The sequence below is a fragment of the Ceratotherium simum genome, chromosome 8, assembly GCF_057802395.1.
Source record: "Ceratotherium simum simum isolate JZ-2026a chromosome 8, ASM5780239v1, whole genome shotgun sequence".
In the NCBI taxonomy this organism is placed as follows: Eukaryota; Metazoa; Chordata; class Mammalia; order Perissodactyla; family Rhinocerotidae; genus Ceratotherium; species Ceratotherium simum.
This window is the reverse complement of record NC_141907.1, coordinates 5,997,853-6,023,744: the sequence shown is the minus strand read 5'-3', so window position 1 is coordinate 6,023,744 and position 25,892 is coordinate 5,997,853. Positions and strand designations below refer to the sequence as shown.

The 25,892-nt window shown below is 50.5% G+C and overlaps 1 protein-coding gene across 4 annotated transcripts in view; it reads left to right on the top strand.

Annotated features, from left to right (window-relative positions):
- Positions 1–24,778, top strand: part of EVC (EvC ciliary complex subunit 1) — a 77,550-nt gene extending 52,772 nt beyond the window's left edge. For 3 of the 4 annotated variants that reach the window (XM_087434904.1, XM_087434906.1, XM_087434902.1), the window contains 9 exons: positions 7,585–7,694; positions 11,250–11,460; positions 12,462–12,668; positions 15,475–15,619; positions 17,181–17,292; positions 18,702–18,828; positions 20,007–20,100; positions 20,782–20,893; positions 21,355–24,778. In XM_087434904.1, coding sequence (XP_087291030.1) covers positions 7,585–7,694; positions 11,250–11,460; positions 12,462–12,668; positions 15,475–15,619; positions 17,181–17,292; positions 18,702–18,828; positions 20,007–20,100; positions 20,782–20,893; positions 21,355–21,439 — 1,203 coding nt within the window. In that variant the 3' untranslated portion in view covers positions 21,440–24,778. The remainder of the gene's footprint in view (positions 1–7,584; positions 7,695–11,249; positions 11,461–12,461; positions 12,669–15,474; positions 15,620–17,180; positions 17,293–18,701; positions 18,829–20,006; positions 20,101–20,781; positions 20,894–21,354) is intronic. The other variant, XM_087434903.1, reaches the window with a different exon arrangement.
- The last annotated feature ends 1,114 nt before the right edge of the window (positions 24,779–25,892 follow it).

Here is a 25,892-nt window from a genome sequence, read left to right as displayed (position 1 = left end):
GGATGGGGGCAGAGAGGTGGACTGCCCCCTGTCCCTGGTGGCGTTGTTGAGCTACTGTCCCAGCCCTGGACTGCCCGCCCCTAGGTGCTTGTTACAAGAAACACCCTCTGTTTCTTTATGTCAAGTGTTCAGTTAGTTACAAAAGAGCATTCAATTGATGCATTGAGCAGAGGTTTTCTAAAGCAACTAAAAAAAGCTGTCAAAAGTACCAAGTAAATAAAGGAAAGCATTCTGCAAACACATGGCCATTCACAGCCATGGGCAGGCATGGGGCCTAGTTTCCTGCCCGTCCTGAATTATTAGAGCTCCTTCTAGTTGATTTCAGCCCTCTGTCAGCCATATCATGTTGCCCTGTCATGGGTAACTTGTCTGTCTCTTGCATTTGGCTGTAAGTTCCTGGAGGACAGCAACCCTGCTTTTCATATTTACATTCCCTTGCTCAAAGCCCAATGGCTGGGATATGGCAAATGCTCAGGAAAACTTTGCTGCATTTCCAGCAACAATAATGCAGCTTTGGAAATTAGCACAGGATCACCTTGACTCTGTATTCTTCCAAGGGATCTAAATGAAGCTGAATTCAAATCCTGGGCCCCAGACCACTTAATTTACAGTCTCTGGGGAGAGAGGGGGAACCTGGGCCTCGGTGGTTTGGAAAGCCCCCAGGTGAGTCTACTGTGCCTCTGATGTAGGCTCCCCAAATGGGGGTGAGGGCCTTTAGAGACAGCTGTGGTTTGCACACAGCCCCTAACCTTGGAAGCTGAACACCTGGGTTTGAGCCAGAGCAAACCCTTTAATAGATTGGGTGACTTTAGCCAGTTAGCTGACCTCCCACAATTCAGATTTTGCACAACTTGCTAAATGTGCCAGAACTCCAGCTTCTGTGTGAAAAAAAATAGTGATCAAAATACCCAGCAGGGTTGCTGTGAGATAATGCAAGTTAAGACCTTTGCACAGTGTCCATCGCTTGATGATACTGACCTTGAAAAATCCAGAATTTCGTTTCTGGTAAATTATTAGACAAACACCTGTAATTCATCTAAAACTCTCTGGTTATGCGTCTTAAGTTATTTTAGGCAAATATCAGACCATGCACAGCTGGTTCTTATTTTTCATTTATTTATTTTGTGAGTGTATGCATGCGTGTGAATTTTCCTTGGCTTGTGTGGAAGCGTTTCAAAAGGAGTTTTGCATGCAAGAAGCAAGCAGAATAGTTAATGACCTCATCAACTGATTAAATAATTATGACCAGCCCTGTTTTCTCAGGGTGTGTATGTCATAATTAATTTACCGGTTGATTGTTTAATTGCCTTAAATTACCCTAAGATATTTAGAGATCCATGTACTCTCCCACTTTGCATATTTCCTCGTTGATGATAAAAATGGGAGGTGAACTTTCTCTGGTTCAAATGAATATTTGGTCATGAGAAGAAAAGCACCAAGAAAACTCTTCATGGAAAATCAGACACACAGCCAGACTACGAACTGCATTTCAAAAATGTTTTCTTGGCACTTTCATATCCTGTTACTCAGGGAAGTTGTTAAAGATTATGGAATCTGTTGGAACAGGTTGAAGTGCTTCTCAAAATGTCAACCGTTCTATGCAGGTTTCTGGGCTTCTCCACAGTCCACTCATGTTAAACACAAAGATGCCTAACGTCCCCCCAAAGATGTCCCCATCCTAATCCCCTAAATCTGTGACTATGTTAGCTTACATGGCAGAAGGGACTTTGCAGATGTGATTAAGTTAAGGATCTTGAGATGGGGAGATTATTCTGTGTTATCCAGGTGGGCCAATGTAATTATGAGGGTCCTTATAAGTGAAATAGATTCAGGAGGGTCAGTGTCAGAGTGATGTCAGGTGAGAAAGACACAGTCAGCCATTGCCGGCTTTGAAGATGGAGGAGGGGCCACGAGACAAGGAATGCAGGTGACCTCTAGAAGCTGGAAAAGGCCAGGAAAGGGTTTTGCCCTGGAGCTTCCAGAAGGAATGCAGCCCTGCTGAGACCTTGATTTTAGCCCCTTGACCCCCATTTCAGACTTCTGATCCCTAGAATGATAAGATAATAAATTTGTGTTGTTTTAAGCTACTAAGTTTGTGGTAACTTGTTACAGCAGCCATAGGAAGCTCACACACCACTACGTAAGAGTCTGCGTTTCTAACAAGGAGTGTGGCAGCAGGTGCACTCTGTAGCATGATGGTAAAGAACGCCAAGGCTGGAGTCAGTCCAGCAGGTTCTGAATCCTGGCCCTACCTCTCCCTGTCCTCCCACTCTCTCTTAACCCCACTCCAGGCAGGTTTCCATCCCCTCCTCACCAAGCCGGCTCTCGTCTCTGCTGAGCTCTCAGGCACTGCACTCAGCAACAGCATTTGGCTAACTCTGGCTCTCCCTCCTCCTTGGAACACTTGCTTGACTCTCTTGCATCTCCTACTATCTCAGTGGTGGCTGCTTCTCAGTTTCCTCTGCTGGTTCCTTCTCAGCTCCCTGATGTGTGAACATCAGAGTGCCCCAGGGTGCACTCTTCTCTATCTACATGCACTCCCAGGGTGCTCTCATCCAGTCACACACCACTGTATTAGTTTTCTAATGCTGCATAATAACCCCCAAACTAGCAGCTTAAACCAACACTCATTTAGTATGTCACAGTTTCTGTGGCCCAGCAATCCAGGCACAGCTAAGCTGGGTCCTCTGCTCTGGGTTCCTCACAAGGCTGCAATCAAGGCTGCAGCTGCGGTCTCATCCAAAGGCTCCACTGGAGAAGAATCGCTTCCAAGCTCACTCACACCGTTCTTGGCAGGATTCAGCTCCTCAAGGGCTATTGGACTGAGGGCCAACAACTCCCCATTTATATCTCCAGCTCAGAATCCGTTCCTGAACTCAGCCCTCTACATGAGATCTCCGTTTAGATGATTAAAGGCACGCAAGTGTAGTGTGTCCAAACTGGAACTGTTGCTCTTCTGGCCCAACCAGCTCTACCCACAGTCTTCCTCCATCTTTCCATTCAGTGGGGCCAGAGACCTCGGGCTTATCCTTGACTCCTTTTTCATTTACACCCTATATCCGACAGACAGGAAATTGCATTGGTTCTACCTCCAATCTAATCCAGACTGTAAGCACTTTTCATTACCTCCACTCTTAGCACTCTGGTCAAAGCCACCACACCTCTTGTCTGGGTCACTGCAGCAGCCGGCCCACTGGTCTCCTGAATCTGCTCTGGCCCCTTGTGGTCTGTTCTCAACTCCAGCCAGACTGATAGTTTTAAAACATACTGTATGCCACTCATTTTTAAGATGCAAATTTTAAAAATATTTTAACATCCCTGAAATTGAGATGCATCTTAATTTAATTGGCAGTGATTGTTCCCTCTCAGTGATACCTAAAATAATTGTGTGTCTTATAATTGCTGGCACATTAGACTGGATAAAAGCTACTACGCCACATCGTGTCACCTCTCTGCTCCAATCCCCCAGTGGCTCCTCATTTCATGCAGCGTGAAAGCCGGAGTCCTCACCGTGCCCCGCAAGGCCCTCCACGTCAGGGCCTGGTTTCCTCTGACCTCCACCTCTCCCCGCGGCCTCACTGGCTCCTGGCGTTCCTCCAGCTCCCTGGGCACGCTCCCGCCTCACTCGTGCTGCTTCAGGTCATTGCTCCCATGTCGCCTTCACTAGGAGGCCTACCCCGACCGGGCTTTTACAAACGGCAATGCCTCCCTCCCCACAGCACGGCCGTGTTTGCCTTAGGTGTTGACTGATGTTAGAACCCAGCCCACCTGTACACCTGCCCTGTTTACAGGAGAACGCCATAGAACCCCTAGGACGTACCAGGCACGCACTGCCTGTTGGTTCCTTTCCCCTTTCTCTCCTCGGTAAATGAAAGTTTGAAACAAAGAGTAAACTTCTCTGAAGCCACAAAATGACCTGGTAGCAATTACCAGCGTCAGCACTCTAGCCCTCTGAAGTGGCTTGTTGCTTCCTGCGTTTGATAGTGTTGAAGAGGTTGGCGTGACAACTACAGGCACTGTCTCGTCCAACGATCTTGCTCCTCTTGCCTGTCTTTGAATCCTGTTGCTGGTTTTGTTTGCATTCTCAAAATGCATGCCAAAGACCCCCATGTACTTTAGTGACAATGTTAATTTACCTTTTAGAGAGTCAAGACTGTGTAGAATTTTCTAGAATGTTCTGGTGTTCCAAGCACTTTGACAAGTTATTGTAGACTTCTCCCCAGAGGAGTCAGAGACTGAATTTAGCAAAAAGTTATGGGTAACACAATGTAATTTAGTGAGATTAAGTACAACTGTTAGGAATCACAACCACCAGGGGAACTGAAGTCCGGGCTGCCCACTTACATCCAGGCCTCAGTGTTTTGTCCAGATTCCGCATGCAGCATGCACCATCTCCAGGCTGCTGGAGGTAGAGCCCTTTGAAAAGCTACAGATGAGGAAAAGTGAAGGACTCACCTAAACGATAGAGTCCTTGGTTGCAACTGGGTCTGGCTGAGCCAGGTGCATGTTCTCCTGGAGACATGAGACAGTCAGGGAGGAGCCTGGTGGAGTCAGAAAAGATTTGAGCTGAGGAGACAGACAGACCTAGGTTTGAGTCCTTTCCCCACGGTTTTTTTTTATTTATTAGCCGTGTGGCCTTGGACCTCACAGGATTTTCACAGATAAAGCCACATTGAAGATGAGCTAAATTCAAAATTATGAAACACACAAGGAACATTCCACCATAAGTGACAGTCAGCACATACAGTAAGTATGGAGTTTAGACCACAACAAGGACCAAGAAATTCAGATGAAGAGACTATTAGAAAGCACTTATAAAGGAAGTATGTTTAAAACAATAAAAAGCATAACAGAAGGAATTTAATATCCATAAGAACAAGACATGATGAAAAAGGATGACAGACGAAAAGCCATAGACTTTTATGAATGAAAATTATAGTCATGAAAACAGAAATGTAATGGATGAGTTAAACAGCAGATTAAATATGGCTGAAGAAACCGTGTGAACTAGAAGATAAATGGGAGAAAGTGGTCCAGAATACAGTGCGAGAGCTAAAGAAAGAGGTTAAGAGACATGGAGAACAGAATGAGAAAGTCCCATAGGAAGTTTCTTATAGTCTTGTGGGAATTCTAGAAGAAAGGAATAGAGAGAATGAAGGAGAGATAATACTCAAAGTGATAACGGGTAAGAGATTTTCAGAATTGGTAACAGACATGAATCCTAAGGTAAAGGAGATGTTCATTAACTTTAGGTTCTGTGGGGTCAGGAATGTGTGTTAAAAATTTTAAACCGCTGAAGGAATAGAAATAGAATATATAACTTTCAAAGCAGTAGAGGAGAACAAAAGGGAATAAAATAAGAAATAATATTGACTAAAGGAACATTGATGGTTCAAAAAATGAGGAGTTTGGAAAATACGATAGAACCCAAATGACAGAGGGCACTATGACAGGAGGTGGGGAGACGGTTGGAATTGTATTTCTCCTCCTGTCCTGGAGGGAAGAAGGATTAACTTTATACTTACAAGTGGAGTATGCAACCTAGAAATGAAGAGCTACCACTTGAAAAGGAAAAGAATTGCCCCTTGCACCCAGGAGCCGGCCTGGGCGTTCTCCTGTTGAACCGTGACACAGAGCATGAACATCGGACAAGGCCGCTCTGTGACCGCGAAGGATGGACACACGAGTGAGACCACCCTGTAACTACGCCCGAACACAGATAACACACGGACACTGTCTCAGCCACAAAGATGACCCAACGTGCCCCGCTCCTGGCTGAGGTGTGAGGGCTGCTGCTTTAGCAATGACAGCTAAAGCCTCGCTGAATCTCTCCTCCTTCTAGGCGAGATTTGTTGAGATGCCCAGTCATGACTCTTGCTTCCTGGCAACACCCAGTCCAGAACAAAGCCCGGCTTCCTTGGACCCTCCCCACAATCACCTCCCACAGCCTAAATCCTACAATCAGGCCTTTCTAACTCACCCCATGGGTCCCCTGGCACACCTTCTCCCTCGCGACTCTGAGTGACAGCCCAACTTGTTCAGCCGCAGGGGAGTCCTGGTGGCCTCTAACTGGAGTGCCTGACCCAGGGAGGTAACTAAGCAGAATAGATGACGTCCAAGTTAGAGAAGAAGAAACTGGAACAAGACGACTCGATCCATCTGATAAGAGGTAGAAATAAGGAGAAACAATGCAAAGAAAAAGCCCGGCAGCTAGAAAACACAAGATAAGGAGGTAGACGTGACCCTAGTCTACCACTAGTCACAGCGAATAGGAACAGGGTCACGTAGATTGCAGAAGAACATTCCCCCAGCCGTGTGGTGTCACAAGAGACTGGCCTAGAGCATCATGACACCAAAGGTTCTATACCAGGCCAATACTCACGGAAAGAAAGGTGGTGCATAGTACCGACATCAGACCAACTATCCACTAGGCAGAAGGCCTTCTTTAGGGGTAGAGAGGCTCATTAGATAATGTAAAGGAACAATGCCTCAGGAAGACACAACTTAGCCTCGAAATATATAAAGCAAATTTGACAGAATTAAAAGGAAAAATGAACAAGTTGAAATCATGATGGAAGATGCTAGCACCCCATCTCACAGAAAATGATAGACCAATCAGACCATAAAAAGAAGATCTGAACAACACAATCAAGAAGGATGATCTGATGCTCCTACATAGAATTGTTGTGGACGATGTGAATGTCTCCACTGAAAAGCCAAAACAATCTACAGACAGACTATTACAGCTATTAAGATTGCTCAGCAAGCTTGCTGGATACAACTCGGTGGATTTCTGACATACCAGCAATGCCCAGTGAGAACATACAGAAAGATCCTCTTCAGAACAAAAGCTGTAGGTGCCTAGACATGAATCTGACCAACCTGTGTGGAGAGCTCAATGGAGAAGTTTATAAAATGTTATTATTAAAGGCATAGAGTCAGACTTGAGAGAAATGCTGTGTTCTTGGATGGGAAATCCAAATTTAGAAAAAAGGTTGTTCTCTCCAAATTAATCAATTTAATTCAATCAAATTACACGAAAATCCAAAAAAGCTGTCCTCCCAAGCTTGATAAACTGATCCCAAAACTCATATGAAAGGAAGAGAAACCGAGAATAGCTAAGACAGTTTTGTACAAGAGAATACGGGAGGGCTGGCCCTAGCAGCTGTGAAGTTTTGCTACAAATGGCAGCCGTTAAAGCAATGTGGTATTGGTGCAGAAATAGACAGACCCACAGAATAATAGAGAGAGCCTGCAATGAGGTGCGTTTATCTATGGAAACTATGTAAGATGGAGTGGCATGAGAGGCCAGTCAGAAAAAGATAAATTATCTCATAAAGGGTGCTGGGACAATTAGTATCCATTTGTCCAGAGAAAATTAGATCCCTTCCTCATGCCACAGAAAATAAAAATTAAATGCCTTAAAATGTAAATGCAAATAAAACAATTTTTAAATCTTTAGGAGAAAATTTTAATGAAATCAAGGGAGAAAGGGATTTTTTTAACAAGAAACAAAAGGCATGTTCCAACAAAGCAATGATGGACAAAATGAGCTGACCCTTGTCCCTCTGTCCTGGGGTTTAGGTGTGGATGGAGGAGCTCACTCTGTCCACTGTGCTGCAGACACACCTGCGGAACGACCACGAGAACATCCTCCACCAGGTCTTGGGCCGACTTGGAGGCCTCAGTGAAGAGTGAGTACACCTTTCTGAAGGGTCGGGGCCTTGTGTCCTGTGTGATGCTCCGCGCTCGCTTCAGTGTCTTCATCTGTAAGGTAGACACATTAACTGCCCCCTGCCTCTTACACTGTGGTTTTGAGAGCAACCAAGTTGTAAATATTAATGTGGAGCAGGGTGATAACAGAGTGCCATGGATAAAGGCTTGGAGTCAGAATTGATCTGGGCAAATGACTTAGCATTTCTTAGCCTCGATTTCCTCATCTATAAAATGGGGTTAATAATACCTACTTTGTAGAGCTTTCATAGGAACTTTTTTTAACACCTCTTTTTAAGGTATAATTTACATACATTAAGTATACAACTCAATGATTTTTAGCAAATTTACAGAGTTCTACACTTATCACCATGATCCAGATTTAGAACATTTCCCTCATGCCCAAAAGACCCCTTGTGCCCATTTTCAGTCAATCCCCATTTATTAATAAATTATTATATATTTTTTAATATTTTTGCTATAAGTATAGTATAGTTTTTTCTATTTGATGAAAAATATTTCTTTTTCCTTATTTCATATGAGGAAAACTATTTTGATAGAACGATTTTTGTAGTTGCCCAGCATTTTCCAGGAAACTAGTTTGTGTGTACATCAGTAAGCAGGTGGATAGCTGTACTATTGGGTCATTCGGGGGAGCGCCAGGAGGAGGTGGACGCATAAGCAGGGCGGGAACAGGGAAAATCTGGTGAGCCATGCTGAGGACAATAGTGAGCAACTGGGGGACTTGTTAGCCTGAAAACCTGTGCCTTTTAATTGTACTAATATTTAGTCCATTTATGTTTAATGTAAACTCTAATGCTGATATACTAGGGTTTTAAATCTATCATCTTACTGTTTGTTTTATGTTTGTCCCACCTGCTCTATGTCTCTTTTTCTCTCCTTTCTTCCTTCTTTTGGATAAAGTGTCATTTTATTATTCTATTTTATCTCTCTTCTGGCTTGTTATATATTATTTTACTATGCCTTTAGTGGTTCAGAGATTTCGAATTGTATCCTTGACTTGTCAAAATCTAATATACATTAATACAGTCCTTCTTCCTGGACACTGCAAATACCTTAGAACACCTTAGTTGCATTTATTCCTCCCTAGGATTATGCTTTTCTCATTGTATGTTTTACTTCTCTATATATTTTCAACCCCATGAGACATTATTGTTTTATGTCGTCAGTATTCATTTAGGTTTACTCACATATTTACTCTGTTGCTCTTGATTCTTTCCTGTACTTTTAAGCTTCCATCTGGGATGATGTTCCTTTGCCTGAGGTTCTCTTTATTTCTGATCTGCTAGTGACAAATTCTCTTAGGTTTTGTTTGATTGAAAATGTCTATCTCATCTTCATTTTTGAGGAATATTTTCATTGGATATGGAATCCTAGTTTGGTTGTTACTTTTAGAATGCTTTTAAAGATAATCTTTTGTCTTCTGATTTCAATTGTTTTTGGCTGCTTTTAAGATTTTCTTTTTTTTCCTTTAGTTTTTATCAGTTTATTACAATATGCCTAAACCTGTATGTGGTTTTTGTGTGTATATTTTGTTTGTTTGTTTAACAAATCTGTCGTGCTTCTTGGATCTGTGATTCTCTATCTTTCATCAGTTTTTTAAAATTCTCAGCCATTATTTTTTTAAATATTCCTTCTGCCCATTCTTTCCCTACTCTTTCTGGGGCTCCAATTACACATTTATTAGAACTTTTCACCTTATCCTGTATGTCTCTTACATGCTGTTTTGTATTTTTCATTCTTTTGTTTTCTGTGGTTCAATCTACATACTTATTTTGAGCTCTCTTCAGTTCACACTTTCCCAGCTATGTCTTGTCTGCTGTAAATCCATCTACTGAGTTCTTTTTTTTTTTTTTTTTTGGTGAGGAGATCAGCCCTGTGCTAACATCCGCCAATACTCCTCTTTTTTTGCCGAGGAAGACGGCCCTGGGCTAACATCCGTGCCCATCCTCCTCTACTTTATATGGGACGCTGCCACAGCATGGCTTGCCAAAGCAGTGCGTCCGTGTGCGCCCGGGATCCGAACCAGCGAACCCCGGGCCGCCGCAGCGGAGCGCGCGCACCCAACCGCTTGGGCCACCGGGCCGGCCCCTCTACTGAGTTCTCAATGTTGGTTACTCTGTCTTCAGTTCTAGAATTTCCATTTGGTTCTTTTCATAGTGTTCAGTTATCTGCTGACATTCTTCATCTTATCATTTAATTTCTTAAATATATTCATAACTATTTTAAAGTTCATGTCTGATTATTCCAATATCTAATATCTTGTGTGTATGTTTCTATTGTCTGTTTTTTCTCTTGGTTTTTCGTCAATTCTTGTCTGGTTGGTTTTATTGAATGCTGGACACTGTGACTGAAAGTCGTAGAGGTAACTTAAGACTTTGAATGATGCTCTTCCTCCAGAGAGGATTTCTCTGACTTCTGGCAGAGATTTCAGGCAGATCGGCTACTCCGTTTGTGAATTTAACTGATCCAAAATTAGGCCTTTGTGAGGGATGATTCCTTATTCTTAGGGCGCGGGCCCTCACCTGAAAGCCCGGAGTGTTTACCAGGTCTCTCCTCCTTGGTGGGCTGACTGCCAATGCTCTGTTCAGCTTTTCAGGCTGTCAGCAAATACCTCAATTTAGAAAACCAAATGACGGGCCTCTCTGGTACACTGAGGTGCTTCTACTCGAGTCACTAAGATAGGAACTCAAAAATATCTCCCAATATCAGTTTTGGCTGTGCCAATTTTGAGCGTTATGTAAGAAATTCGAGTGGATGTGTGCCAAAGGCAGCTGCATGTATGCTTCTGAAACTTGGGGCAGGATGTGACCAAGTTAAAAAGATTAATAAAGAACAGATGGCTGAATGTAACCCTGGCAAGCACCCGTGTCTAAGAGGACGGGCAGCAGAGGATGGGATAATTCCGACCTACCTCCTCTGGAAGGGCTCTGTGTGGGGCGTGACTATCTGGAGTGTTTACTGGTAGCTCAGTGTATTAGGCAAGGCTCTCCGGAGAAACAGAACCAATAGGATGTGTGTGTGAAAATATATCTATATAGGCAAGTTGGAGACCCAGGAGAGCCCATGTGTGGTTCCAGCCCCAAGTCTGAAGGCCTGAGAACCAAGAGAGCTGATGGTGTAAGCTCCAACCTGAAAGCCAGCAGTCTCACGACCCAGAAAGAGCCAGTGTTTCAGTTCAAGTCCAAAAGCAGGAATAAAAATAATGCCTCAGCTCAAGGCAGTCAGACAGGAGGAATTCTCTCTTACTTGTGGGAGAGTCAGCCTTTTCTTCTCTTCAGGCCTTCAACTGATTGTATGAGGCCCACCCACATTAGGAAGAGCAGTCTGCTTTACTCAGTCCACAGATTTAAATGTTGATCTCATCCAGAAACACCCTCACAGAAACATCCAGAATAATGTTTGTCAGATGATCAGGCACCCCATGGCCCAGTCAAGTTAATACATAAAGTTAACCATCACATTCAGTGAAGGCAAGAGCATTGACCCCCAGCCCCTACCCACTTGCCCCAAAGGTCCGTGCGGTGCATCCTGCAGGGGCACGACCTGCTCCTGCGCTCAGCCCTCCGGAGGCTGGCTCTCCGCGGCAGCGCCATCACCACCCTGACCCAGATGAGGCTGTCCGGGAAGAGGAGCCTTCTCCAGGAGGTGCGTGAGCAGCACGCCCTGGAGCAGGGCTCCTCGCAGTGTCTGGACGAGCATCAGTGGCAGCTGCTCAGAGCCTTGGTAAGATTGTGCGTCAGCCCCCAGCAGGGCCAAGACAGGCGGTGCCACCTCATCGGGTTCCAGGTTCAGCCACGTTTGCCAAAACCCAGATCCTGCCACCCCTGTCGCTGGGGTGGGGTGGGGACAGTGGCAGCCCCCTGTAGGGGGGCACCCAATGTGCCAAAAGCTCTAGCGTACGCTGTAATGAAAATTGTGCTAAAAATGCGTATGAACTCAGAGCGCGGATGGGTACAGTCGTCATCAGGCAGTTGGGAGAAAAGGGCTCTGTAATCTGTTTTAAGATTTTGACAATTGAAATAAAGAATTTGTAAATTGCAGACCTGGGATTTAAACCCAAGCGGGCTGACTCCAGGTCTCAGGTAGCCACTGAGCTATAGGAGCCCCTGATGTTTTTGACCCATTAGTGAGGGACAGGCTCACAGTCTCTTTCAGAGAGTGAGTGCCCAGGAGAGCTCGGTGGGAAGCCGGCAGGACTTGCTGCCCTACCTCTGACTCCCCTCACCTCCTTCTCCAACTCTTATTCCTACAAGAAAGGCAGTCCCCAGGGTCCCATATGCCCTGCCTTTGCTTCCATGATGTCCCAGACTACTCTCAGACTCAGATCTGGCTTCAAAACCCAGCTCTGCTGTGTGACTTTTAGAAAGTTGCTCAACATCTCTGAGCCTCTGTGTCCTCAGCACTCCTAGTGTTCAGGCCTCACAGTGTCCTGGAAGAGTGAGGAAGGCCTTGTACATGTGAGAGGCCACACATGGCACCGGGCACGAAGTTAGTGCTCAATAAGTCCCTTGTGGGTGTCTTCATCAGACACCCAGGCTTATCCATTTTGTGTTGGTTTTTGCAAGCCCAGAGGCCACCACTTTCTGCCCCTTGTCCATCCCCTCCCCAGCCCTCCCGGGGCCCCGGGCAGGGCCGACCCTGCATCCTGGTCCTGGTCCTGGTCCTGGGCTTCTGTGCAGGGCTCCAGCGTGGGCTCCTTCCTGTCCCTGCCCCGTCCCCTTCAGGAGGCGCGTGTCCTGGAGGAGGCCGGCAGGCTGGAGGAGGAGGCGCAGCAGACGCGCCTGCAGCTCCAGCAGCAGCTCCTGGCCGAGGCCCAGGAGGTCGGGCAGCTCCTGCAGCAGCACACGGAGCGAGCCATCGGGCAGGCGCTGCTGGCGCACGCACGGAACGCGGCCACCAAGAGCCGGGCCAGGGACAGGGATGACTTCAAGGTGCGTGCCAACCCTGTCCCGGAAGCCGAGGGCCGGAGGGTCTGGGTTGGGGTGGGCGGGGGCAGAGGAGGGGTTTGCACAGAGCAGCAGCCTCGGGCGCTGGTCCTGGCCGCGCCCTTTCTGGGAGCTTCCAGCCTTGCAGAGATCCCGGGCTTCTCCGAGCCTCCTCCGCATCCAAACGAGGGGGTCGCCTCCCTCACAGAGTGGTGAGGTGTGAGGCCCCGTGTCGCCTCATTCTGAGCACCAGCTCGGTCCTTACAGCCGCTCTGAGAGGGACGTGGTCTCACCCAGAGCTGCCCGGCTGGTCAGTGGCAGATGCAGGATCTGAACCGAAGCCCCCGTCCCAGAGAGGAGTGGGCGCTTCCCTGCCCCTGGCCGCCTCTGCGGGGACCTGAGGCTTTGCGGAGCTGACCCTGACGGCTGAGCTCAGCACCTAAACTAGGTTGACTTGCGTAGGTGGTGGTTTACTCCGTGATTGACAGCGATGATGAACCATAGGGTAAAAATACAACCATCAGCCTTGCCCTTCCAAGTCTGCACGCACACTTTCATCCTCCTTCCTCACCCGGTTCTCTCCACAGCCCTTGCACGATAGGATAGTCTTTCTTCCCTGTGTTCAGGTGGGAAAACTGAGGCTTATCACCGGGCAAAGGCACGTTTAACGCCTCGCAGCTTTGCTGAGTGGCAGAGCTGCGGCTGGGGCCGGGCTTGCCCGGCGTGGCCAGCGCTCGCTCTGCTCCTCCTTGGCTGTCTCCCCCTGGAGCCGTAGCAAAGGCGAGACACCTGCTTGCTGCAGACGGCCGTGGAGAGAGCGTGCGTGGCCGGCACACAGGCGCGGTGCTGCAGACCTGCAGCCAGCAGCAGGCCCGCGCTGGGATGTGCCAGGGCAGGTCTGGACACCCTTCATGAGCTCTTTCGTTTAGATAAAGTCACTTGACTTATCTGCACAGCAAAGAGATGGCACCCACATTTCTGCGACACCCCGCCTCCTTCCACACATCTCACGTCTGCTCATCCGGATGTCAGGGCTGTGCCTGGCTTGTGACTTGGGGAAGGTCGCCTCCTTTCCTGAAAATTCCACAAGTCTTACGGGATCAGTGCTCGTTGCGTGAAAATGGAGTGAAATATGTGCACGGCGTATTTTGTCCCCAGTTTCCCCAGGGACTCTGAGTCAGGATTACTTAACTTGTGCCGCACACACCTACAAGAGAGAAGATGTGCTCAGTTTCTGGGAGAATGTTCATTTAGTCACCTCTGCTCGCAGGGCTTCGGCCTGGGCCCTGTGGCAGGTGCTGGGGTAGAGCGGGAACCAGGTGGGCAGGTTTCTGCCCTTGTGGGACTCACGATCTGACGGAGGGGCGAGCGATGCTGGAGAAGGGGCCACAGAGATCGTTGGGAAGTTTCCTGACGGGGAGCAGAGACAGGCAGAGCCTGAAGGGGGATCAAGAGAGGGTTGAAAAATCAGAGACACTCGAGCGAGTGTGTTTGCTGGTGGGAATGGAACACCAGCTGGAAAAACTGATGCGGAGGAGAGAAGCGTGGCCAGACCAGAGGCCGTGCAGAGGGAAGGAGGGTGGGGCACAGAGGGAGGTAGACAGTGCTCCACTGTGGCAGGAGGACAGACAGACGGACAGAAGGTACAGGGGGGTTTGCGGACTTGAGGGGGGAGAAGGGGGCGTTCTGGTCTCCTGGCTCCATGTCCTAAATGAAGTTCAAAGAAGGCCAGTGGCCATCAGTGGGGGCTCCTGCCTGGAAGCGCAGGGCCAGAGCCCAGAGTCCTCAGAAGCGTGGAGTCGGAGCCCCTCTGCGGATGCAGAAGTAGGGCAGAGGAGGAGAGAGAACCGGCCACAGTGAGGGATGAGCAGGACTTGAGAGTTCTAGGACAAGCTCACACCTGCTCTGCTACCCTGGGCTGCACACCCCCTCACCCCCACAGCCTCCGTCCAACCCTGCAAAATCAGGGCACATGATTTTGGTGGGTGCTGTGGGCATAAGTGAATAGCACAGCCCCCGGAACCTAACCAACACTCAACAATAATCACCCAGTAATAAATGGGTATTTTTTCTTGCCCAAAGTCTGGAACCACTCAATAAATGTTTGCTGAAATGGGGGCTCTTGAGTCTGACTTTTGCCCATCATCTTATGAAGGAAAAGATGGTGACTTTGCTAGTGCACAACCAACACGTCCCTGAGGATGGGGCATCACAGCGTTTCCTCTCTTTTCTGCTTTGGGTCTGAAGGTATATCATTGAGGAATGCAAATAACTGCAAGTAACAGAAAGCCTACTAAAATGGCAAATAAAGAGAAGTTACTCATCCTACATAACAAGAAATATGGAGGCAGGTGGTTCCAGGCTGGCACAGAGGTTCTGTGTTGTGACCAAGGACCAGGTGTTAGTTGGTGTTAGTTTGTTACCTCATAGTCTCAAAATGGCCACTACCCCTCCAGACATCAAGTCTGCATTCCAGGCAGGAAGAGGGAAACAGCAAAGTCTTTCATCAGCTTTCAAGTCTTTCAAGGCACCGAGGCTTTGCTTTAATGTTTGGAAAGGGAAGTCTTCCACCCCCACCCCAGCAGACTTGCCCTAATATTGCATCTTATTGGCCAGAATGCATCATTCAGCCAGCCCTAGACCATCCCTGACCAAGAAAAATAAGAGGATTGAGACTGATTTAAACCAACCACACACTTTCTGCCTTCTCCCTGACCAGTCGAGGTGGGGGTGGGCGGAAGATAGGAACCAGGGCAGAGGAGGTGGGGACCGTGGGGGTCTTCTCTGCTGAGTCTTTCCCTCCGGCCCACAGAGGACGCTGCTGGAGGCGGCTGTGGAGAGCGTCTATGTGACCGGTGCGGGCGTCGGCCGGCTCGTGCAGGCGTATTACCAGCAGATCGGAAGGGTCGTGCGGGACCACGAGGAGAGAAGACTGCAGCATCTGAAGACCCTACAGGGTGCGGCACCCTCCCTGGGAAGCCCCCCGCGTGACGAGCCAAGTGTGCTCTTAGTTTGGGGCAGAATGGGATGTCAGGTCTTTCAAATTTTATTTTTGGGAATTGAATGTTCTTAATGTTTATGTATTTATTTATCCCCTGCTTGGTCCCAAAAAGGCTTTTTAAAAGGCCCCTAAAGAACCATGTACATACAGTAGAATAGGATTTTTTTAAGTAGGTGAATCAGGGCAGGGCGAGGACAACGAGATGGAGTTAGGGTGAGGTCACTGTCTGGGACATAGGCCATCAGATCCCTACTCACTGGCCACATGGCTTTGGCTCTGGGCTTCCTGGTGGCCAAAGGGATGGAAACTTCCTCAATAAAGCTGTTGTAGGGACCGTGAGTAAGAACAGGCCAGAGTCCCTGGACCCAGAGAATTTCCCCCCGTGGGCTCTCACAAGAGGCCACCCAAGTGACGGAATGGACAGTACCCCCGAGGCCAGCAATAACATCGTGTGATAACAGACAAACCCAGTTTCTTGAAGGCCTTTGCTCACGTCCTTCCCTGCACCCGGGGCTTCAGAACAGGGTGGAATCCCGCATTCTCTGATGGGCGTTGCCTGATTGTCCCAGGATCAGAGCTCGAATTGATCCCTAGATGAGTGGATGGGCAGCAGGTCCTGGGGGCTGTCTTCTGTGACTATTCCTCTCAGTGAGCTCAGGGCCCCCTTCATCTGCCCCTCGTCCTGGGGACTTTGGACCCTCAGGTTGGCGTCCCCCTCTGTATCCTCTCGGCTCTGATCTCCTGCTTCCCTGGTACCCTGACTCTAATGTGAGAATTTCCCAGTAAATGCATTGAGATGATGCATCTAATTGACCACATGGCCTCGTTTTTCTGCAATTGGTCAACTCTTGTTTGTTTAGGAGTCAGAGAAGGTCGTGCCCCTAGGGCTCAGCCAGGTTAAGCCTCTCTGTCAGTGCTGGAAAACTGGGTCCAGCGAGGTCAGTGGCCCGTTGCGTGTCTCACAGCTAGTTAAGTGTGGCAGCTAGGTACGTGTAACAGCTGGTCACATGTATCTAGGTAAGTGTTACTAGGTGAGTGTGGCCGCTGTAAGTGTAAGCGTGTTCTGATGTGCACTCCAGTGCACCTCGACTTCAGAGGCCCAACTTCCTAGCTCCGTGGGAAGCGCGTATTCCTGCACTCACATCTGTACAGCTAACTGCACACCTACAGCACTGTGTGTTCAGTCGATTTTCCTTTCTGGTGTGGATTTTTAGCTATTGGTGGTGACCTCTGCGTGTCAATCTTTCTTATGCGCCTCCCCTTTCTCCTGGTGTTCCAGAAGGCGGGGGCTGAGCACTGGAGGGAGGGCCCGGGTTCCTTCCTCTGGGGATGCCCGGTCTGGGATGGAAGGCGCGGCCTCCTCACGCACACGAGCCCTCCCCGGGTGGACCACGGGGGCTGTGAAGTGGCGCACTCTGAGAGCAGGTGTGTCCCACCGACCTGCGTGCCCCGCTGCACACCTGGCACGGAGGCGATCCTTCAGACACACCTTGATCGTTGTGTCTTAAATGGTCTAGGTGAGAGAATGGAAAACTACAGGCTGCGGAAAAAGCAAGAACTCAGAGACCCTTCATCGGAGGGCGAGCTGGCGGGTGGAGCCCGTGAAACCTGCCAAGCTGTGCACCAGAGGTGAGGTCCCCACTCTGTCGGTGCGCCCCCACAAGGGGGCGTGCTCGGCCCTGCACTGCCCGTGATTCTCTGGTTCATTCAGCATCTGACATTTCGTGCATTCGTCTGCCTCCCCAACCAGCCTGGAGGCCCACGAGCCTCTGTCCGGCCACTGCTCTACCCGCGGCCCCTAGAACAGCACCTGACACAAGGGGACGGGCGAGTCATGGTGTGGTGGCTCCCTTTCCAGCTCTCAGTGGTGTTCACAGCCCTGACCTGGCACCTCTTGTCTCATCTGCTCTTTGGGTTCCCCTGGAAGCAGACCCTGACATGGGGAGTGGGGGCAGGTTGTTCACTGGGGGGGTACCCAGGAAGCACAGTGAGGGAGCAGGGAAGTGAGGCACCATGACAACCACCGGCCACACGCCACACAGGCGTGTGACCTCGCAGTTCTGCAGGTCAGAGGGCCAGGCGGGCGCTGCTGGCTTCTCTGGTCTCACGCGGCTGAAGTCGAGGTGTGAGTGGGCAGGCTCTCACGGGAGGCTCTGTGAAGAATCTTTCCAGGCTTGCTCAGTTGTTGGCAGATCCAGTTCCTGGTAGACATGAGGTCCTGTTTCCTTGTGACTGTCAGCGGGGGCCGCCTCCACCTCCTGGAGGCCTCTCTCTGGCCCTGCACGTGGCCCCTGCATCTGAGAACCGGCCAGGGCGCGTCCGGTCCCCTCACTCTTGGATTCTCCTCCGCCTGCCTCTTCTGCCGCACGTCTCCCACTCTAGCTGGAGAAACTTCTCTGCTTTGGGGGCTCCAGTGGTGGAGACCCACCCGGACAATCCAGGAAAATCTCCAAATCTTAGAGTTTGAGACCCCAGTCAGGCCTGCAAAGTCCCAACTGCCGTAGAATTTTGAGCCTTCTATTCCAGCCGGGAGGGAGGGGCTCGGGCGGTTCTGAAAGTTTCAATAAGGATGGTCCTTCCAGGAGACTGTCCCCCGACTGTTAAGATTGTTTTCTCATATGAAGGTGCCACTTGCTGCTCAACCACTTTGCCGCTGTGGGACCTCAGGGACGCCGCCCCTCAGAGCTCCTCCTGCCCTGACTTTTCTCCTCTCTGTCCTGCTAATGTCACTAAGCCACTCTGAGGATCAAGTGAAAAGCATGTGTTCCAGATTCCGTAAACCCCCAAGTGTTAATCAAACGGTGTCCACTTTATGATGAGTCGTCCAGCTGGTGGGGCCTCCAGCTTGTCCACAGCGCGTGGGGCCACAGTAAACCGTGCCCACGATGGCCGTCCTTCTCTCGTGGCTATAAGTGTTCAAGGACGGCTGTGTGTCACCAGTTCCCACGACTCAGCAGGCCCTTGGGAAAGGTTTGTGCTGGGTCCCTGATGAACCTGCCGGCTGGGGCAGCATTGACGGCCTTCACTCCTCCTGCCAGGATGTTGGCGCAGCAGAAAAAGTTCCTGGCCCAGTTCACCGTGCACCAGCAGATCCGCCTGGACGCTCGGAAGCAGAAGGCGAGAGTTGTGGACCATCTGGAAGCCCAGCTGGAGACCCAGCTCCAGGTACGAGTCTCAGAAATGGGCCTTCACAAAGCAGGCAGTGGTTTAAGGAGGAGTGGAAACAACAAAAGAGCAGCCTTGAGATCACAGGTTGGCAGTGGGTCCTTCGTGAGGGGACTGCACGCCCCTGCTCGGGCCCTCCTCTGCCCCCGCTGAGTCTCACTCTGACATGACACGTCATCCTCGCCACGGAGCTGTGAGCCTTGAGGCCGGCGGGGCTGTGTTGAGTCCCTGCATGTCTGTAGTCCCCAGCTTGGGGCCAGCTTATGTCCATCGAGCCGAAAGAGAAATGAGCATCTCCCTGTGTGCATGTCACCACCACGGGGGCTTCTCAGCATCGCCTCTCCGTGCTGGGGCTGACTTCGCTGTTGTTTAGGCAGCGTTGCTGCGCCTGAGGTGTGCACTTTATCTAGAACATAGGGGAAGCTCAGCTCTCACAATAGGAAGTGGATGTTTCATCACAGAACCATCCCATCAGTGTGCGATTGTGAGGTGTGGCTATAAAGCAAAGTGGCTGCCGTAAAAAACGTCAGATATGCCAGAATGGAAGCACTTAACGGTGTTGGCCCCTCAGCGTAGTCACCAGCAGTGTGGCAGTAAGAGCAGTGACGATGATAAGAATGACAGTAGTGGTGACTAACACGTATTAATGGAGTGTCTATTATAGACAGTCACTGAGCTGAGAGCTCTACACACACATCTAATGTCATCCTCCAACAACGGAGGAAGAGGCTACTATTACTGTCCCAATTACAGATGGGGAAACTGAGGCTCTGAGAGGTTGAGTCACTCTCCAGTGTCACACGGTCAATAAGTCATGGACTCCAGGTCTGTCTGGTTAAACCGGGGTGTTGGCAGTTGAGAACTCAGACTCTGGAGTCAGGCAGAAGTGTCAGGGTCAGAGCCTGCTTCTGCTGCCCCCTGGCCGTCCCCGAGCCCTCTCACCTCTGTGTTCTCATCTGTAAATGGGACTCACGGCTGGTGTGAGTGAGGGAGGTTATCTGGCAGGAGCTGGGAAATGGCAGCTCCCTCCCCCGCACGTGCCTCCGCCCTGCTCCTGACCTCCCTGGGATGCTTCTCGGAGGATCCTCCTCCAGGCGGGGACTGCGTTCTGGTGGAGGAGGATTTAGAGGGTCGAGAAGGGCAGAGGGAGGCCCCGCTGATCCTCTCTCTGTGTTCAGGAAGCCCAGCAGAGCTTCATCTCCGAGCTGGCGGCATTGGCCCGGGTGCCCCTGGCTGAAAGCAAACTGTTCTCGAATAAGCGCGGACCGTCAGGTAAGTCACGGAGGCTGGTGCGCCGCCGCGGGAGGCTCTCTGGGCTGGGAATGTGCGTTCTAGTCCCACGTGCACCACTAACCAGCTGTGTGGCCTTAGGTACCATACTTAACCTCTCTGGGCTCTTGTGTCCTTGTCTGTAAATGAGCAGGCTCAGTTGGGATGCCCCTTGGGCCCTCTTGCCGCCAACATTCAGTAATCCCGATTCCCGGGTCTGCCGCTCACTCACTGTGTCTCTTCTTGACTCTGTTTCCTCATCTGTAAAATGGGGATAATTAGCTCACCTCCCCCCGGCCTGTGTTGTACCTGCTAAGGGGATAGTGACGAGAAGGTGTGTAAAGATACGGAGGTCTATTAAAATAAAAGCTTCGGTCCTGGTGCTGTGTTCTCACTGTTCGGAGTCTGCACGTCAGCTGGGTGCGGTAGAAACACAGGGGGGCCGGACGACCCGAGTTGGAATCCCAGTTCTACCATGTACCGGCTGTGTGGGCTTGGGGAAGCACTTCACCCCCCCGGCCTCAGTTTCCTTCCACGTTAAATGGGTATAATAGCAGTGAGGCGCCAAGTACATACTCGGCCCACAGAGGCACTCAAATGTCAGGCTGGGTTGGGGGGAGGCTGAGAGAAGCTGTCACCTCCCTAAAGTCACAGAGCCGGTGTGTGGGTTTGTGTTTTCTGCAGAGAAGCCCGTAAGGACCAAAAGGAAGAAGCCCCCGCCCCGGGAGAGAGGGGACCCCGGGGGGCCCAATGACGACGACCCTGCCTCCGGAGGCCACCCCTCGGGATCACTGAGGTACCGCGGGGTCCCCAGCTTACTGCCTGTGGGTGTTTATTGACCCCCTAATGTCTGGGCGGGAGAGGAGCAGCTCCCTCAGGAGGTTCCCCTGAGGGTCTGAGACGTGATGGACCGTAGGGGAAGTGTCGGTGTTACTGTCACTGCTGTTATTAGCGGCCCGTTTGGCCAAATCGGCCACGACCTCCCTCCACGCCCGCCAGCACCACCAGGGCTGGCCGCTGGCCACAGACGCCTTGAGGTTTGCAATGGGGTGGATCTGTCCTGGGCCCTCAGTCCCCTGAGCATGCATGCGGTCCTTTTCCCAGGGGCACTCGATGACCTCCCACCAAACAGAGAGAAACGGGGAGTTTTACTCATTTCTTAATAACCCAGGTCAAAATGAGAATTATTTCGATCAGATGGGATGAGTTATTGCATCTGGACAGTACTGACCGGCTGCGTTTCTTCCACGTTTTAAGCAGCAAAAGGCTGAGCCAGCAAGAAAGCGAAGTTGCTGACGGCGAGAACTCCAAGAAGATGCTCAAGAAAAGAAGCAATCTGTAGTCGAAGGCCCCTCGGGGCCGGAACGGGGAGAGCTGGTCTGAAGGCCACGTGCCGCTCCCTCAGCCATGAGAGACAGTGAAGAGAGACCCAGTCACCTGGGGGGAGGGGTCCCCTCTGCCTCACAGGCTTGCGGTGAGGGGGAGGGAGGATGGATGGAGAAGTGTCAGGAGAAGCCTGAGTATGGTGGACCCCACCACCCAAGAAAATCAGAAACTCCAGTGGGAGAAACACGTCTTTGCGAGTTGTAGCTCTTTTGGCTTCGAGACGTGGCTGCATTCCTCGGGGGTCTCTTCCTTCCTGGCTCTGTGTACCCCCACTGGGACCTGACGCCACCCCGAACCTGCCTTCCCCGGCGGGAGGTTGTCTCACTGCAGCCTGGGGCCCCTCTGCTCTCCAGCCTCTCGGGGAAGTTCTGCTGGGCGGTGAAGGGGTCTCCAGGCGCTGCTGCTGTTTTCTGGGCCCGAGGCCTTTTCTCTGCCATTTCCATCACCCTGTTCTCTCTCTCCCAGGCACCGTGGCCGTTGGTGCCACGGTATTCTCATCAGGACCCGTTCCCGGCCCTTGGCTCAGCCAGTAGCCAAGGCCTGGTCACTATGGGGGTCTGAGTCTCTCGGCCCCGTGACCCTGACATAGACCATGGAATCCTGGCCCACAGGCTTGTCCTCACCCACCCTGGGACCTCAGGACCCACAAATACATGATGAGACGTGCAGCAGTGTCTTCTGTTGGAGTCTCTTAAAGTGCTCGGAAGGAGGCCCTGCCCAGGCTTTGGCCTCTACCTGGAGAAGGGTGATGAGCTCTTCTGCCAGGCAGCAGCCCAGCCCCCAGGAGAAATGTTCCTGGGGCCACTGGTTCTCCCAGTGGATGGTGAGAATGTCTAGAAGCTTCCAGACCAGCCACACACAAACTGCCAGGAGAGGCCCTTCCCACCCAGAAAGAAAATTTCCCTTCATCAAAGTAAAGTATTCTCAGCCTTGGCACTTTGGACGTTTTGAATGAGATAATTCTTTCTCTGATGGTGGGGGCTGTCCTGTGCATGGTGGGATGTTTAGCAGCATCCCTGGCCTCTACCCACCAGAAGCCAGGAGCACTCTACAGTTGTGACAACAGAAAACATCTCCAGACATGGCCAGATGTCCCCTGGGGGTGTCATCCACTGATCGGAATCAAAGTGTGCCGGCCCCAGGCAGTCCGGGATGGAGATCTCAGCATTTCCACAAATTCCCAGAACACAGTGGGCGCCAGGCTCTGGGAGCCACTGTCTTGGGGATTTTCTGGACCTTTGGTGGCCTGAATTTTTACCTCTTAAAACCTAAATTAGCCTCTCTTAGGAAAGAGTAGCTGCTCAACAGAAGAAGTAATCCATAATAGTCACATCATTTGTGAAAGATACTTACTATCAGAGCATCTTCAATTCCCCACTGGGCAACAGCAGGATTTCCCAAGTTAACCAAAGGCTCCCTCTTGTGGCGAAATAAAACATTTCCTTATTCTGCAGAGGCTTGAAACAAGGTTGTGGCTTCCTTCCTGCAATATTTTCAGAGCCTGGTTTGCATAGAAATCACTTTTGTCACATGGCCCTCTGCACAGAGGCGTTCTGGAGACAGATGTTGGGAATTCTGCTATGTTGGGAATGTCTGATTTGTGACATGAGTACGGTTAATGCAGATGCCCGGGCAGCACCAGGATCTCTGAAAGGTGGCAGGCGGTACAGCTTCAGTCTCGATGGCTGCTTCAGCCTCCACCAATCCTGCGTGGATAATCGTTTTGTTTCTTTAGGGTAGCTTCCTAGCCCTAGGGTATATGTCACATGTCACAGGCTATGGGACCCTTTGCCACACTCACCGCCCAACGACTGTGCTTGGCAGTTTGGGGCATGTAATTCTCAAGAAAGACCGTGCATGGTTTCTGTTTTCATCACACACAAATTGACTCTTCTGACTACGAGCAGGAGCATGGAGGTGACTTTCATAATGGAATTGCCTCGCCGATCAAAATAAAACGTGGATATCTGGAAGCCGCAGGACGCCGTGGTCGGGCACAGGCTCTGGACACCGGGACACGGATGGGGGCTGTCAGGCCCGCGGCTGAGCTGTGTGAACATAGCACGCCCAGAACCAGGGAGAGGAGGATCAGCAAGGAGACCCCGAAGACACACCTCAATTGCCCTCCCTCCATCTCAGTTACGTTCTCCGGTTCCTATTATGTGCTGTGGTTGCTATGGTGATGGAAGGAGGTGGAATTGTAAGGGATCATGAGTGATGATATAACGAGTTTAGTGAATTAATTCTTTTATGCAAACTTACCTTCTGATCTGAGCTTGAGCTCGTAGGATGAAGCCTTTGGGGTTTATAAGGTCAACAGACTCTCCTAGAGTCCTCCAGGCAGCCTGGGTCTGTCTCATCCTTAGTATCTCTGGTGATCTTGCTGCTCTGCTCCAACTCATCCTTCCTGCCCTGCCCCACCCTCCTCTAATCTGCCTACACTTTCTAAAACACAGACTTGACTGATGCCTTCAGTGATATTCCCTTGCTCTTAGGAGAAAAAGCAAAATCTTTAACATGGACCACAGTGCCCTGTGAGGTCTGGTACCAGCCACCCCTCCAGCCCAGTCGTTGCCCTCACCCTCACCCAGCACCAGCCTCTGTCTCCTCTCATGGTCTCATACATGCCATGCCCCTGCCTACCCCTGGGCCTTTGCACATGACATTCATTCTGCTTTCAACACCCCTCCCTCCTCCCATCCCTATTGCCTCATTAGCTCCTAGCCGTTGCTCACATCTCAACAACAGGATTCATCTTCAAGAGCCTTCCTTGCCCCACCTCCCTGGACAAGATGAGACCCTCCTCTGACGTTCTCAGTATCTTATATTTTGCTGCTGGGATAGGGAGGGAGTTACATAACATTTCCTGTCCAGCTGAGATATAGGCAAAGCAGTCAGACAGACAGAGATCTGGATATCAGCTCTATAACTAATGCAGCCAAACTGGAGGCCTGAGGTTGGCTCTGTGGCCACAAAGGGCTTGTTCATACCTTTCCCCGTAAGTTAAACTAGTCCACCCGGCCACATAGACGTGGCCCCAGTTGCAAGCCTCCACCGTGGGTGCACCCCTAAAACACTGCAAGGGAGGAGGAGCAGGGAGACCCAGACTTGGGGTGGGGGCTGGAACTTGTGCTTTTGGGGAGGAGAACTTCACAAAAAGTGAATAAAATTAAAAAATTATAAAAGTGAATATATGTTTAGAGTGTGAGAGGAGATCAGAACAAATGATATATTTTAAAAACCTGATGAATTCCACAAAATCACAAATCCAAAAATAAAATAATTTTTTAAATCAGTGAATCGCCTAAGCCCTGTCTGTAATACTTTGTTCTACTATTTCTTTACTCAAAATTCATGCATCTGATGCCTGGGAGGTTCTGCACGGACTAGCTTCCGGCTCTGTACACTCTAGAACTCGCTCTCCTTGACGCTGCGCGCTTCTGGTGCTGGGCGCCACAGGACACGTTTGCGTCGTGACCGCTGGCCTGTGTTCTGTCGCGATGCAGGGGAGTTGGCGCAGTGTGGCTGTCTGTGCCTGGGCTGCCCGGCAACACCTCAACTACACATGTAAACATCCCCACTGAACTCAGCTCAGCCTGCCTGAACCCAGATCCCAGAAATGCCCTCGGCCTCCCCAGGGTCGCCTGACACACGGAGACGTTGGAGTGAGAGGAGATAGTGACCTTAACGGACTGTAGTTAAATACCTGACTGTGTCAACTGTACAGAAATGTACGACCGTGGACACGTCGCTAAGGCCCCGCCCCGGGGCCTGTGCGCACGATGGGCCTGAAGCTTGAGCATCATTAACTTCATGGTAGAGCCTCGCCTGGGGCAAAGCGTTTCCTGAGGCTGGTCCTCTCCGTGGAGAGAGGACAGCACACCACTTAGCCCACCCAGTTCCTTCCCAGACTGAGCAGTCAGGTGCCTCTCCTCCCTGGGGAGGGAAGAGTGAGAGAGGCCAGGAGACTCCCCAGTTTCTCCCTGAGAGATGGACGCCCTTCCCTCTGTGGAGACGTGAGGAGAGGGAGATGAGCATTCTCTACTCTCCAAAATGCGCCCTTCATGGCCCTCAGCGGAGTGTGCAGTTACATGCTTGGGGTGATAATCTGATTCATACCTGACCTCCTCCCTGGAACATACACCCATTGCATTCCGCCTGCCTAGCTGGTGTCTGGTACAAAATGGGCACTCCCCATCACTTGGTGGAAGGAAAAAGGGGGGGGCGGGGGGGGGACTTCAGTCTGGTAAAGGTCCCTTTGTCAAGAATCCTCTTTTCTTGCTCTTTTGCTCCATAAAGTGACTTCACTAGAGAGAACATTAGGGCCAATGACACTGAGATCGTGCCGGCCCTTACTGGGACACCAGAGCCGACTGAAATTTTGTGGGTTGCAGGCTCGCTGGCTTCCT